We start from the raw sequence: 15,832 nt of genomic DNA on the forward strand, positions 1-15,832 counted from the left end.
GAGAATACTGTGCTGGTCATTTAACATATCAATTTCCTATTTAGTAATTAATCTTGACTATTGCAAAAAATATTTGCACAGTCACAAAGTTAATCATCCTGGTGTGCCTGTGATGTTGAGGATGATTGTAATCAGCTGTTTGACAAATTAGTTGGTCTCTGTCTCCCCCTGATGTGAAGAGGAAGAATAACTTTATCCACCATCAGTGTTCTTTTTTTTCACTATGGAAAGACCAGAGTTCAGTTGCTGCTCTCTCTGTGAGGTAAAGCCCTTTTTTTTTTTATGCTACTACTATTATTATAAAGGATTTTCATTTTAATTCTTGATTGAGAGTAAGAGGTTGAAACTATCTGGAACCTAATGAATAATAGCCAGTTTGTTTCTTAATGGGGGGAAAACAGGAAGACAGGACACTAAGTTTTTTTTAAATAGATTTTACTTCAATCTTGGAAAAGAAAAACTTGATTGCATAACAGTCCACAGTTCATAGTTGGCCCAGATTTACCCAATAGTCTCATTAAGTAGAAACTTGCTTCACACTCACACACAGAACAGTAGAGCAACAACAACACCAACAACAATAAACCTGGCAAAGAAAAGAAAAAAGACAAATAGGCAGGCAACAAGGAAGACACTGAACTTTGGGCACTTTAGGGACAAGTGGCAGAAATGAAAATTGCACATCATGGATAACAATAAATGTGAAATATGTCAAAACGTATCTTTATTGTCTTGAACAGGAAGAAATTATAAATAAATGTATTTTATAAGTAAAATATTCCACTTTTACCACTATTCTTAATTTGTAATCTTAAAATACATTCATATACACTGATCAAACAACCACATGTACAACATACATTTACCAACAACATGCAAGACTGGCAAGAAAAAAAAATCTATAAAACAACAGTGAGAAAAAGGCACCAGTTTCAAAAACTTTTAAAGACGCAAGCAGTAAAGTGATAAAAGTATAAACCCTAATAGAGATTCTGCATAAAGTGTCTGAGTGAATATCTTCAGTTAAGCTGTAAAGCACATTTTCACACATCAAGACTGCATCTGACTCCAAAGTATAGTCTTCACTCAGCTGCAGACGTTTCCTCAGCAACCTGGCATTTAAATAAATATTGTTTAGAATTTGTAGATTTTTTTAAAATATTTAGTTCTGTTTTATTTTAATAATACTTTATTGTGATAACGTTTGTTTTTCAAAGGATTAAACTTTTTGTGGGTAAAAATATATCAGTGCAGAAAATAATACAGGATGCTGCTGGAGTATGAGGTAAATTTCCTGCTGCACATGAAAATTTTGAACACAAACAGCACAGAGTACCACTTTTTCATAAGGTAAGCTTAACAACTGAGCTATAAAGCTTCGGTCAATGAAGTTATTACTTACAATAATTTATAAAGTATTCCTCATTAGAAATTAGTATGTTTTTATGAACTATGGCTGTAACAACAGGAGGATGAAATAACCCTCTGAATGGATTAAAATGTCATAAACTGTTAATGAAAGAAAATTGGATAATGAGATGACATTATCTTACAATATACTGGTCACATTGCATGCCCTGGGTTTTATTGCATTTTCAACCCAACTCAGGACATGCTATCATAGGGTTAGGGATAGATTACATTTTTCAGTAGTTACAACATTCTTAGTCCCTGAAAGCCAAAGTAAATGTCCCTTTAATTTTTTGACCTGCACCATGTTGTCCAGGCTACTTGGGTCCTGAAGAAATCTCTTTATCCATTATTCCTTTCTTGGTAACTCGCTGAGCTATCCCATAGGGTACATGACACGCCACTGTCCCCATTTCTGCTGCCCCCTCCACATGAAACATCTGGTCATCAAAGAAAATATGCGGCCTGATCTTCTCCAGCATGGGGCCCTTGGGAGCCCCTGCCAGAAAGAGAGCCTCATCGATCTCCAGACCCCACGAGCGCAGAGTTTTTAGGGCTCTGGTACCAGAGCTGGCTGCGCTGCGAGCTGTCACCAGGTAAGTCCGGATGGGGCAGTCCATGCGCTGGCCTTTGCCATAAAACTTCTTCTGCAGTTTTCCCAAAGCTTCCAGGAAGCCCTTCAGTGGCCCCTGCAGAAAGATGGAAAGATGCAGGACATTAAGCCTTCAGTCTCAGTTTGGTAGTTTCTACATGTATATACTGTTTATTACACATTAAAATCGAGAATCTAGACGGAAAGCCAAAGTACATACCAAACTGTGCTCTATATGGAGAGTTTACCAGCTGGGTTTTATAACTTAAATATTATTTCATAGTGTTAGCAATCAAATCCTATAGGTTTAATAACACTGTAATTACCAAGCCAGTTCCTGAGATCTAGAAATAACATGACATCACAAAATGGAGTCAGATGGATGAAAAACGTGGTCAGACAGAACCCAGAATGTATATGGTGAAAACAAAGGCAATCATAAAATGGTCCCCCAAACTGTCTTTTGTGAACGCCCGTTAGAGTTTACAGACCAACTTCTTTTTCTATCTTTGACCTACTGTACTTAATATGGTTGTTTTAGTGCCACAAACAAGGGCCACAAGTACAAGAGTAAGAGGCACATTTCAGGAAACCAGAACTATCCTTTAATTGAATGTACCGAATGCACTGTGATACTGATAATTGTCGCTGTGTGTATACTGTACATGGTCCAGGGGCTTGTTCTCATGGGCCTTCTCATGCTCAAAGAACTTGTCCAGTCCATGGGCCTTGAAAATGCGCTCAGACTCATCAGAGAAGAGGACGGCGTCGCCATCAAAGGCAACACGTAGCTGAGTGTCTGACACTTCCTTCATCTTCTCTGGGGTGAACATGGTTGCTGCTGCTATACCTGGTGTACACACAATATTTCACACACATGGACACACATTTTGCACTGTGTGTTGACTTTAAGTCTTATCTGTTGAATTTACTTTTGAAGATTAGGTACATATGAGCACATCATAGCAGAGACAACGACTAACTTCTCAGTAACATGTAGCTCCTCACTCTTTGTACTGACCTTCCTCCAAAGCTTCTCGAACCTTGAGTGGGTCAGCAGACAGGTAAAGGTTAGTGTGGTAGGCCTTCAAGTAGCCTATGGGGCTGTTTCCCCCAGTCATACAGAAGCGTTCGATGAACAGCTCTGCAGAGAGAAGGAATCAAAAGCTGTTAGTGTCCATAAAACTGAATTTATGCAAGAGTCAGCCAATAATCACATAAAATGTTTTTGGTGAAGACGTTTATATGAATTACTGAGGTGTCTGTATGAAGAGCAAGGAAAGCTTAAGTTAAATAACGCTAAAGGTAAAAATTGTCACAATTATGCTGAATAAAATTTAAATACCAGGAAGTTAAAATTTCTGCTATTTCAGCAAATGACAACAATAATAAAGAATCAGTGCAGAACTACCTATTTTTGCATCAAATACTGTGATGTTGTGTGGCTTTAGGGGGCAGAGCAGGGAAGACTGAAAGGAGACAGCCTGAGAGCTTGTCTCTGACTACATCAGTGAAAGCAGGGTGAGGGACTGCCAAACCCCTGTGAGGAACCAGGGCCACAGATTCCAAACTCCCACCCACTTATCCCTGGGGGACATAATGTGGTGTGTGGACCATGAGAAAAATCCCACCATAAGCACCCGCAGTCCGTGTTCATCCACAGGGATGAGAGTGACCCCTTAAACTGAGTGGAAGTCTGTCAAAACGTGGGGCTTCACTAAGGAAATAGCTTTGGTGGAATGGCAGAGCAGGACAGGACAAAACGTTCATAGATTACAGACAGTTCCTTTCTTTTCCTCTTTCTCTCTGACTGTGTCTTTTTATTTCTTCCTCTGAGTGGGTCAACAGAGGATTCTGTGATGTCTTGAGTAGACTTCATGTCCACACTTGTGTGTCTGTGTGACCTGGGAAGGGACACTGGGTCATAAAGTCATTCACAGTGTGGGAATCAAGAGGACCAGATGTGGAAAGCAGCTAGAGAATCTACAGACTGACCAGCCCACCCTCAGTCTGTTTGTATGTGTGTCAGTACATGGACCTGTGGTAGATCACTCACTCGTCTGCAAACTTTCCATACTTTGCATAATTTACACTGTTGTATCTACACATACTGCATGCTTATATCTATTACAGTTTAAAGCCTTGTTAGTGGTCTGAAAAGCCATGAGGAAGGGTAACAATGCTGACCTGAAATAACCTCCTCAGCAGGACAGACCTTAAGCCGTATCAATGTTTCATTGACTCTCCAGCCTGAAAACTGATCAGTGTCAACAGCCATCAAGCACTCAACAGATTAATTCAGCTGTACCAGTAAAGGATTTTTCTTATTGTCATCAAATCCCATGAAAAGACCAAAACCTACAATGTATCAGCCTGTAGCTTTAGTTATTGTCTGACTTCTCAAATCCCTAAGCTCCATACCCATTCACTTCCTGCTGTAGATGTAAATGGTGAAGAACAGGTCATGAAATATAATATAATGCAAGGTCCAGCAGCTTGTTGGCTTAGCATAAAGACTGGAAGCAGGAGGAAACAGCTAGCTGGAAAACAGCTGGCTCCCTAAGGTAACTTAAGCTATCAGCATACAACTCTAGATAAAAGCTTACACACTTCAGTTTTGACCTTTTGACAGAGCCAGTCTGTTTCCCCCCCATACCCTGTCTTTGTGGAAAGCTAACTCTATGTTAGCTTCAGCTTTATTCAGTTTTCCCACCCAACTGTTGGCAAGAAGGGGAATAAGTATATTTTGTAAAATGTCAAACTATTACCTTAAGTCTGTTGTTTTGTGTTTAGGCTATGATCTATAAAAACTATGTGTCTCCAAAATGTCAAAGCATTTATAAGAAAAATTTTTAGTTTGATACATCAATGGACAGCTGTTTACATATTAATGAATTAATTTTGGTTCAAATATTCTGTAACCCTTTTCTAAAGGGTTAGTGGTCAATCTGTCCATGTGCCACATATGCAGGGTTTGAAAATTTCCAACTTTAGCACCATCAAGTGGTATTATCAAAAACACACTGTGGCAGATAATAGGAGAAACACAAACAGTGGACTTCACCAAATTTCACCAGGATTGTATCATATTTCTACAAACAAAAAGTTGTGCCACCAAAGCAACAAGTCATTAAATGACCATATGAGTATATAAGTGCACTGGACCTCATGGTCATGGTTACATTAATGAAATTGTTTTGGTTGGGATACACAACAATGACTATTGCTTTAAAAGGGGAAACCAACAGTGGTCCAGGTGTCAGAGTCATATGTTTTGTTGACTCATCCACCACAGCCTTCTCTCAATGCAGATTTTTATACTACCTCACCTGACTTTCTGCTTTGCTCCCATCATAATTACTACAGCTGCTACAGGGCGCCCTAACAATAAAACATTACAATGGGTTGTAATAAGCTGATTGCACAGATAATCTATACAGTCATTCTTTAGGGCAGGAAAGTTACCAGCAAATAATTTGAAAGATGCTACAGCCACATTTAAATTCTACATATTGTGGTTTTAAAGAAGAAGCTAAAAAGATAAAGCAAGTGATGCTGGAGGATGTCCACCAGACAAAAGATTATTTCATGAGTATCTCTTTAAAGAAAGTTTTTATCATTCACATGCATTGGTAACTCACGGTGATGATTGATGGTATTGATGAGTCTTAGGCCGACGTATGCGTGGTTGTTGGTCATGAGCACAACATCAAAGAGCTCCTCGCTCTCAGGGTAAAGCTCCCTCAGTCGAGTGTTCACAGCTTCCAGAGCCTGGGAACAAATCCAGACACAGATTTGAGCTCTGTATATATATATATATATATATATATATATATGTGTGTGTGTGTGTGTGTGTGTGTGTGTGTGTGTGTGTGTGTGTAAAAAAAGAAGATAATACTGTATCACTGCAGTGGGGATGGAAGTGTGTGTGAGCGTTTGAGTAGGTTGGGGTTTTAATGGTTATTACTCATCCATCGCCTCCAGACACACGACCCAGCACATGATACTGACACCAGGGAATCACTCCGTATCTGGTTTGATATAGTGTGTATGTGTTTCTCCCCCTCACCATCCACATAGTCTCTGACCTTGACAAAGGAGAAGGCAGGTCCGGGGCTGAAAGGCTCTGTTTCATGCTCCACCTGATACTTGATGTAATCCTCCATGCCTTGCTGTTCGTAGATCTGCTGCTCCTTCTCCATGTTGAAGAGGACTCGGGACGACACAGCGATGGTGATGGCATTCTCCGGTTTGGGCTGGAAGATGAGGTTAAAAATGTTTCATGTAAATGCAGCCTTGCCTTGCTCCTTCACAAACACAGAGGATTGTCTTATATGAATGAGAGAATATAACTTCTGTTGTGATTTGGTGCTATATAAACACAAATGGACTTGATTTGAGCAGATGTTTTGAAATCAGGGTCAGAGTTGTAACTTTCTGCCTGCAAGGACAGAGTACATTATTCATATCATAGTAGCATGAGAATGATGAAAGACTTTATTGCCAATCCCCAACATTTCTAACAACAGTAGGTACACTGAGTGAGCTGCTGTTTCAGAATAGAAGCGACAGTGTGATATGAAATAGTTTCCTCTGGAAGACTCTGATAGTGCAGGCCCACATACTGGGCTGACACCTGTTAACTCTTTGGAGGCTGGGACAGCACACAGAAGTTACTTTTTAATTGGTTATGAGTGAGCTAAACTTTTGATTTTGATTATTACCGTGATTTTAGATTTAAAAACACAAAAATTGTAAGATATTTCAACGTGAAACCCAGTGAGACTATGTGAAAAATTACTACCATTAATTAGAAACAGACAATCAGTTTATGACATATTTGCACCAGACTTACAACTAAGACATTTCCCTGCATCTTGCAAGTGCTTGAAATGGAAGTTGCTGTGTCCATTATTATTGTATTTTGATGCATCCTCTCCAGGTAAGAAATCCAAGCGAGGCCACGGAGAACTATCCACCTGATCTGAAATAAGACTCCTCTATCTGTTGCTCAGTTTTCAGCCAACACAATAATGCCTCACTGAGCCTCTGTATCCTGTTTCACCCGACTACATCTCTCTCTTCAACTTTCCTTTCAGTTAACTGAGGGCTTCAAACGATGCAGCTCTCACTAGTGGACCTGTAAATGACCCTCCTGCTATTTTTTTTACCAGGGCTACACACGGATAAAGTTGAGAGGCCAGTGTGCCTGTCTTCTCTCATCTGCCACTCATCATGTGACATCAGTCCTGGCTACTGTGAAATAGGTCCTGAGGACAACTGTGATTTGACAGGCTGTTACCAGCAAGTAAGAGCAACATAATTCAGCTCTAACATAATGACAAGATTATGTACTGTAACACTTTGCTGTCAACAACTCTGATACTTAACGTAGAAACTACCTATACATGGATGTGATATGAGGAAGGCTGCAGAGATACTCACTGGTTTAGGTTTCCTGGAGGGGGTGGAGGGCTTCAAAACCATCCTAGCATCTTCCCAGGGGGCTCGACCGCTGCTGCTGCCGCTGCTGCTGCCATTTCTGGTTAAGTCCTGTCCACTGACGGTCAGAGTTTGACCGGTGTTTAGACTCATCTTACCTCCTCAGCTCACCTCTCTCTCTCTCCCTCTCTCTGGACCACACTGTCTCTCAGTGTGTCCACTGATGGCTCTCTTTTCTCGTCTCTCTCTCTCTCTTTGGCAGGAGTTCCCAACAAAGTCCTTACTCACTCTTGCGCATTCACCATTTGAATTCAATCCTGATGCACGCAGGAGATGAGATCAATTTGACCGCAGCTGCAGAGGCACTCAGCTGAATGCTCTAAAAAAAGGCAGAGCAGGAGTGAGATGTTGCAGAGTGAAAGAGAGATGGAGAGAGATTCAGGAAAATGCTAAATTCAAGCTGTTCTGTCTCTGGCATCACCAATACTACAATCAGCTATGTTCAGCTGCTCTGTGCTTGCCTTCCTCTCCCTCACACACACTATTGACTTCAAGCCATTTTGCATCCTCCCCCTTTTTTTTTTAACTCTTTCAGTGTCTAATTCCCTGGAGCAGCAGCAGAGCATGTAATTCAATGTAAGTGACAACTGGTTGTTGCAGAACAGGCACACTCAAAGCACCACTGTGTCATGATGCTTGAAATGTATTCATGCGTCAGTTCTCCCAATAGAGAGGTGGAGCTCGGTATCTTTGAATATAGAAGAAAAGCTATTTTAATCATATAGTGCATTAATAGATCATTTGCAGTGAAGAAGTTATTCTTTTTCTTCTAGATGTTATTTCTACAAAAGCAGGAATTTATCTTATTTTTTCTTTCTTTCTTTCTTTTTCTTTCTTTCTTTCTTTTCCTTCTCCTTCTTCTTGGCTTTGGCTGTGGATACCTTCTCCTTCTCTTTCTCCTATATATATATATATATATATATATATATATATATATATTTCATATTACTGCTCAGCAGTGTGGGAAATGGAGTCCACCCTGGGTCATTTGCTTGCCCCTGTGCATGTAATGATAATTTCTTTTTGCCTCTTCCTCGTGTAAACCCCTGCAGGATCGTTCCCTGGACTGAAATATGAAGCAGCACTCCCAGTTGCCAGGCAACGGCCAGGGAGTCAGACTGCCTGGGACTTCCATATCTAGGATCTGATTGGCTGTGGGGACACCAGACTGCATATATAGCCCTCCAAATATGGCATCAATCAGAGAAACAGACAGGTGATGCAGGGAACAAAGATGAAAGCATGTGTTTTGCTTTGAAGAGCATAAATGCCTCATTAATAAAATTAGCTATGAGTTTATTGCAACAAACAGGCAATTTACCAGCTACAGAGGGTTTCTGGGAGGATGATGCTGAGCAGACATCCTTGCAGGGACTCAAGGAACACAGGGATGACAAACACAGCCTGAGGTAGCAAACACTGACTGCTGACATCAGACAGCCAGCAAGGGTCAATTAACCCCATCTATCCAATACTCCTAGAGGCAGCACACATGACACCAACAACACAAAGTGCCATTTGCAATTGTGCCAGTCTAACCGACTAATGATAATAATGTGTCTGGCTATGCCCACACACTCTCCTCCAGGTTCTCCAGAGACCAGACGCAAAGAGCCTTTATTGATTACCTGAGCACAGCTAAAGGTCTTTTATTGTCTGGACCCTTAGGAACTGTAAATGCATGCAATATATTTTCTCTTATGTCTTTCTGTTGTGTTTAGATGTACTAGACATCATTCAAACTTAAACTTGCACACTTCATAGTGTGTCCCAACAATGATCTAGATATAGGAGCAAATCTGAGACCTGGAGTGTATTTTTTCAACACATTTAATTTAATTATGATTTACACTTCCCAGTTGAGTTGCTTCATTATTTGAAGTCTCTCAGTAGCGTGCTGGCATTGAAAGCTGTGTCACTTATTTCTTGCATTTCATGCTCACAGCCACTAGAGCGTAGTAAAGGATAAGCCAGCCTCCCAGCTGTCCAGGGTGCTCCTGAATACTTCCCTGCCTCATTCATTCCTCGAGGCGCTGTAGACAAAGAGGATGTGAAAGAGAAACTCTGCTTGTTTGAGAGAGGAAGTTGATCTGAAAGGCTGAATATTTTGAATCTTTGAATGCTGAAACTGTAGCTGTCCTGTTTGTAGGAACTTTCATTGTCTGTGGCAACTAATATGTATTATTATGTCCCAAAACTTCTGATTTTAGTAGAATAAAGCCAATATTTTTCAAAGTTTAAAGAATGAATGACAAACATTTTATTTCATGAAAGAAAGGTTGGTAAAATTTGAGACTATAAAGCTTCACATTACATAAAATACTGCATTTCCTGTCTAATAAGAGCTTATGGAACAAAAAAAAACAAGTCACATTAATAACATTGTTTTAATCTGTTTTGTGGAAGTAAAGACTTCACATTCTGCTTTATCTGTGGAACAGCAGCAATATATTTTCCATTTATCTTGCAAAGCCCTTAGCCTACACTTGTGTCCGCCTTTGTGTTCGAGTCTGCAGCTCTGAGGGGGTTAACAGGACATGAAGACAGTTGGGCCGCACCCACTGAGCTGATTTGAATAACGCCGGCATTTGGCGCGAGGCTCAGAGGAGCCAGCCTTTCTTCATACCGGCTGTGACACCACTCCCCTCCCCTCTCTTTGCAACCTGGAGTGGCGGGAAATGCTAGAAAGAAAGAGACACAGAAATAGAGCGAAAGAGGGAGAGAGGGACTGCATTGGCTGGACTCAAGGAGCTTTTGTACACCTACTCTGTACCTGCAGTTGCCCTGGAAACATGTCAGATACAAAATGTACCTTGGAAAAGGGACAGAAAGAAAGAAAGCAGGACCAAAATGCAACACGCCCCCTCCCTGTTTTGGCGCGAGACGGATAGAGAGATAATGCTCTCTCAGTGGTAGACTGTGGGTGGAGACAAAAGCAGGCATGAGTGGAGCGGGCCAGAACAAAGAGGGTAACAGCCTGGACTACCCTTCTACCCCTTATCAGGCCCCACCCCCCAAACACACAGCCTGAAGGCTTGAGGCAAGGCGGATGACTATTATAACCTTAATCAGTCCTTCAAAGCAACCACTCAGGCATGTTTGCCACCACCACATTCTTTGTCTTTACTGTGGTTCTGCTTGGTTTTGGCTTGAACCCTTCCTCATTTTCCATGGATAAAGCTCACACCCACTCCCACTCATGTGTTTATGTCACACACAAATAGAAGCCTTTCTTCCTCTTCTTGCTGAGATAAGGGCTGGCAATTGATCATCCCCAAGGTAAAAGACACATCTGAAGGTCATCTGCTGGAGTCATATCACAGACCATTAACAGCGTCCACATTGCACTCAAGTGGCATAATTGGATTTGTTGTTATTGGCTTTCAGAGAGGCAATAGTTTAGATTCACCCCATCCCATAGCCTAAATCTGTAATGTAAGTAAGGGGGTGGCAGCTGACTGAGCATTAGCACATTTTCATCTGGCAGAATTCATCTGTCAGACGGCAGAAAGAGCAGAACAGCGGTTCCTCTCACTTCCTGCCTCCATTGGGTTCAACACAAAAACAGGAAGTGTGTTCTGCCTGTGTGTTTCCTAGGCACTATAACAGCCTCTCACTCACTCTCTGTTTCACACACAGGCTTATAGCAAGGAAGAGGAAAGCAGGGCACTGATTATTACATAAGCTCCACAGTGGTGGTGACTCAGGCCTTGACCACAACAGCAGCGACATTCAGACGCAAGGCTGAAAAGAAGGAATTGTAACCATGCAGGACAAACAGAGGCATCTATACACTATACATTCTCCATCTGATAACAGTCAGCCTGATAACACACTGTGTGTGTGTGTGTGTGTGTGTGTGTGTGTGTGTGTTAATCTGCATTTTACCATTTAAATGTATATTGATGCAAATGCACTCTCCATATACTCTCTCACACTGCAGTAATTGGTCAATAAATTGGCTTTTGATGTCTCTCTCTCTTTCTCTCTCTCTTTCTCTCTCACTCTATGTGTGTGTGTGTGTATGTGTGTGTGTGTGTGTAGTGGGGGGTGCCGATTAGTGAAGGCCTGACTGAGGGAGAGACAAAGAGTAGGGGGGGATATAGTTGTGGTGGTGGTGGGGCAACAACTATGAGGTCTGCAGGGGGCTAAAGGGGATAGGGGGGAGGGGTAAAGCCCCTCTCTGAGTAGCTTGGGGGACAGAAGGAGGCGGGGGTTGGTGGTGACGGCACTCAATGGGGCTAAATTCAAAAGATGCAGCAAGTGTCCCAACTTCAACTGAAGCAACCTTACACCGCCGAGCCAAACAATGGAACATCTGCTGGCTGACAAAGCTGGCAGTTCATTGTGAGAGCACCAGTGGCTCTGCTTTAAACTGCTACTCAGCAGACAAAACCCCCAACAGAGGCAACAAGTTTCAATGTATTTCTTAGATCAGTGGGATCAGCTAACTTCCATTAGTGCCTCTGGGTAGACTGCATCACTTTATTATGAAATCATACAAAAGTTTAAAAATATAATTTCAAATGTAGAAGCTGATTCTACTTAAAAGCAGTCTGGGAAGATGTCAAATTCTTTGTCAAATGGGGCATTTATTGGTATCCCAGTTTTAATCTTGCTTTTCAAATGTTCAAGTTATGTGTGGGTTCATATAAACATCATGTTTTTTTGGCTTCAGAAATCCAGAGAGGCCCTGCTGCCAGTTTTGAGAAGCGTATGGGGTATCCTAATCGTAACCAAGATACTGCGGAATATAAACATCTTATCAAGGTTTTTATTCCTGTCTGTCATATGTGCAAGGGCATCTTCAACCTGAGTTGCAGAGTGGTTAGACATATTATTAAATAATCACATCAAGTGAAACTTTAAAAAAAATTACATATCAAGCAGGAGTAATACTACTTACTAACATAGAGTAAAACTATTATTCATGTGGAGTTGTGTTTGTGTCCACCTGAAGAATGTAATCCCAGTATCCCTTTTTATTCTTGTAGCACAGTTTTGGTCTCCACCAATTCCTCCACCAAAACTCTGGCTCACTATGTTCACCAGATAGTTGCTAACTTTGTCTGTTTCTTGTGTTGTGTGTGGTAGGTTTGTAGAGTACTTTTTTAGAGTTGTGGGTCGGGAAACCAAAACAATGAGCTAAGGGACACCAAATTGATCCATGGAGCTGAGGGGAACTGCAGAGTGGGGTGTTTTTTTTTTTGTTTCATCAGTACAACAACCCCTTTCACATTACACATTTGATCAATTGTTTATATTAAATTGTGTTTAGCGAAACTTCAAACATGAGTTTTATTGCATGTTGCTTTCATCTTCTGATGGAGAGGCCAAACCCAGCAGAGAGATAAGTTCAGAGCATCCATGCAGCCAGAAACTAAAGTGGGTTCATCCTCACCTGTTAAAGTAACTCAGGCCGTACAAAACCAACCAACAATGCCTGGACTGTTAGCACAGAGTCAGATAATCAGAGACTGAATAATGAATTATTTATACAGCAATATCAATAACCAGATTTCATACTTATATTCCTGGTATGATAAAAAAAATAGAATAAGAAAACAAAAACAAGAGATTAATGCGCATCTAAAGATACTGACTGGGAGCACACTGTCAGCTTTAATGACTCACTTACAAGCCACCTCACCCTCCCTCACCCACTCTGTATGTGTGTGTTTGGCTGGGAGGGGTGGTGTTGGCGGGGGGGGGGGGGTTGCCAGGGTGAGGGTAGCACAGCAGTTGTCACTGTTGAGGTCCCCCCCTCCTCTCTCCTCCTGTTTATCCATTAACCAGCACCATGGTTACATCACCAACAGCTAATGCTCCCTCTTACATCTGCAGTGACCAAAGACCCTATAGAAACAGATTACTCATGTTTGTCTTCATATGTGCTAATACAAAATATGAGGGGCTTTTTTTTCTAGTCGCCCATCTTAATTGCCTGCTGTATCATCATCATCATCTCATGTACAGTATTGGCTATGCATCTGTTTGTTTACTCACTAACTGCTGGACTGTTCATCTTCAGCATGATTGTGTCATAAGCTGAGGTCAGAGAGTTTAGCGCGAGCCACTGACAGCTCACGCAGTGTGATGGTCTGAAGACCTTTTGATGGGTTCATTATAATCAGAGCTGTGGTGTGTCTGGGCCCAGATGGCAGCGGTGTTTACACTAACGGGATTAGGATTAGCTCCAGATTAGACAGGCAAGCTAACCCTCCCAAATTTATCTCAGATACTACTAACCTACAGCAGACAAGATCACTGTTAGTCAGGGAGGATAAAGAAGGTGCTTGTGGAAAGGGCAAAAAAAAAAACAACAGCACAACACACTCCTTTGTGTTGGACAACAGGTGCTGCAGAAGAGCTAATGACTCCCAGTGTGTTTATTTGGTTTTAAGGCGGACCAGTTTGTTGGACAGGCTGAGGTTTAAAGCAAAACACTGGGTTGACACCAGTCAGCTGGGGCCAGATGTATCCAGAGAGAGGAACATATACAGCCTGTTCCAATTGAATCATCACTGTTATGTAACTGTGGCCTTAGGATGGGGAGGGTGAGCAACACAGAGAGGCAGAGAAACTGAGCTCAGAAGACTGACCTAGATCAGCAAATGCTGGAGATAAGTACCTGAGGGGAGGGCAGGAGCCAGCAGTCTGATTCTGAGGGGGACAGCCAGAGAAGAAGGGGCATAGCGAGAAAGATAGGGAAACAGTAGGAAAGACAGAGAGACAGGAAAACAAGGAGTAAAAGGGAGTAAAAGAATATGATGAATGCCAGCATACTCATGTGGTTTGTCTGTGGTGGGCTCGCAGCCTCATTAGGATCAGATGGACAGTGGCCGCCACAGCCCCGGCTGAGCTCCAGTGACACAACCAGGCTGGAATGTGGGTCAGTAGGCAGAGAGATGAAGGACTGGGACCAGGGAAAGTTTCTGCAACTATTTATGTGTGTGTGTGTGTGTGTGTGTGTGTGTGCGCCCTCACAAACAGATGTGTGTATCTGCGTCTGTTCCCGCTTGTGTTCTCCCCATCTTCCTTGACCGTCATCCTCTTGAAAAATAGAATAAGGGGAAGGGTGTGTATTGAGTGTTGAGTAAGAAAGAGATGACAGTGAGTCCACTTCTCCTCTCTCCAGATGACTACAATTCCCTCATAACATGTAACCGCCCAAAAGCGCTCCACACAAACCTGAACCAAGCCTCCTAATGGGAGATTATTCAATTCCACAACAGCTCATTCTCCCACAGGAGATCATAAGGTTATCCTAAGATAAGCCTGTTTCTCTTCCGCCTGTATTATATGTCCTATATTCCCCCACATGTAGGTCAGGGATAAGCAGCCAGTTCAACCATGCTCTTAGAATCACAAACCAGTGTGGTGCGTTTATGGTCCGCTTCCTCCTCTGCCCCTCTGTGTAAACACGCAATATACACACACCATACAAACCAGGCCAGTCAGAACACAACCAGTTAACATGGTGGAAACATTGCTCAATGTGTCTGTGTGTCTGTGTGTTTTTTTCTCTTTTAAAGTGCAGAGGTAAGAGGTTCATCACACTGACAGCAAGGGGATGTTAACAGTTGCGAAACTTTATCCTCCCACTTTCCAGAAACACATATGCACTTTATAAGTTGCTCAATTAAAAGCCCTTTAAGGTAAGCTGCACTTCTCACAGACAGCGACTTTTCGAAACCATAAATCTGCACTAGTTTGACCTCAGCGGTGGTTTATCAGCAAGAAATGCCAGAGCGGCGAGTATGACTGGTAACATCTCTTGTCAGGGCAACTTGCCAAAGATAAGACGTGCTCATCTGCTTTTGTGTTTCTCTGCAAATGTTTACAGATTGAGCCATTGTTCTGGTGTGATGTATGACAAAGGTAACACATGCACAAACACTGACTATTCTCACTCTTTGGGAAACTATTTGTTGTTTATCACACAGCTATATATGATAAAGTGAATTACATTTTTCAGTATGTTATCTCTGCAGGTGTCAGTGTTGTTTTAAGCTTCCAGAGAGCTCAGCCAGTTACACAGCTCCGTTAAACATAATTTAAACAATTAAAATTAATCATCCAATTATCCTATTAATCATGCTAACCATTCAATCAAAGCATTTCCCAAGCAGCAAAGCACGCTATAGCTGCCATTGCGTATCCTGGAGTCAGAGAGAAGAAGTGCAGATATACTCAAACAGAAAAGGAAAGATTAATGATTGTTTTTATATAAGACGAGCGTGTGAGTGTGTGTGAAGACAGAAGATGGATAAATCAGAGAGAGGCTACTCTCCACCCAGCCAAATCATCAATTCTCCACAGTCCCAC

The 15,832-nt window shown here is 41.8% G+C and overlaps 1 protein-coding gene and 1 long non-coding RNA gene across 2 annotated transcripts; one reads left to right on the forward strand and one right to left on the reverse strand.

Annotated features, from left to right (window-relative positions):
* Positions 1-1,159: 1,159 nt before the first annotated feature.
* Positions 1,160-8,245, reverse strand: nt5c1ab (5'-nucleotidase, cytosolic IAb). The gene is made up of 6 exons (XM_071498757.1): positions 7,448-8,245; positions 6,091-6,258; positions 5,644-5,773; positions 3,024-3,146; positions 2,668-2,852; positions 1,160-2,099 (listed from the first exon to the last, which is right to left on the reverse strand). Exons 1-6 carry the CDS (start codon positions 7,595-7,597, stop codon positions 1,728-1,730), a joined length of 1,128 nt encoding a protein of 375 aa, XP_071354858.1. The 5' UTR covers positions 7,598-8,245; the 3' UTR covers positions 1,160-1,727.
* On the forward strand, positions 1,874-9,721 carry LOC139633223 (uncharacterized). The gene is made up of 4 exons (XR_011693707.1): positions 1,874-2,006; positions 6,185-6,270; positions 7,177-7,310; positions 8,557-9,721. It is a non-coding gene; the product is annotated as an uncharacterized lncRNA (long non-coding RNA).
* The last annotated feature ends 6,111 nt before the right edge of the window (positions 9,722-15,832 follow it).

Source organism: Trachinotus anak, unplaced genomic scaffold (assembly GCF_046630095.1).
Source record: "Trachinotus anak isolate AG129_WGS33_773 ecotype Australia unplaced genomic scaffold, CSIRO_AGI_Tana_v1 ptg000015l, whole genome shotgun sequence".
Lineage (NCBI taxonomy): Eukaryota > Metazoa > Chordata > Actinopteri > Carangiformes > Carangidae > Trachinotus > Trachinotus anak.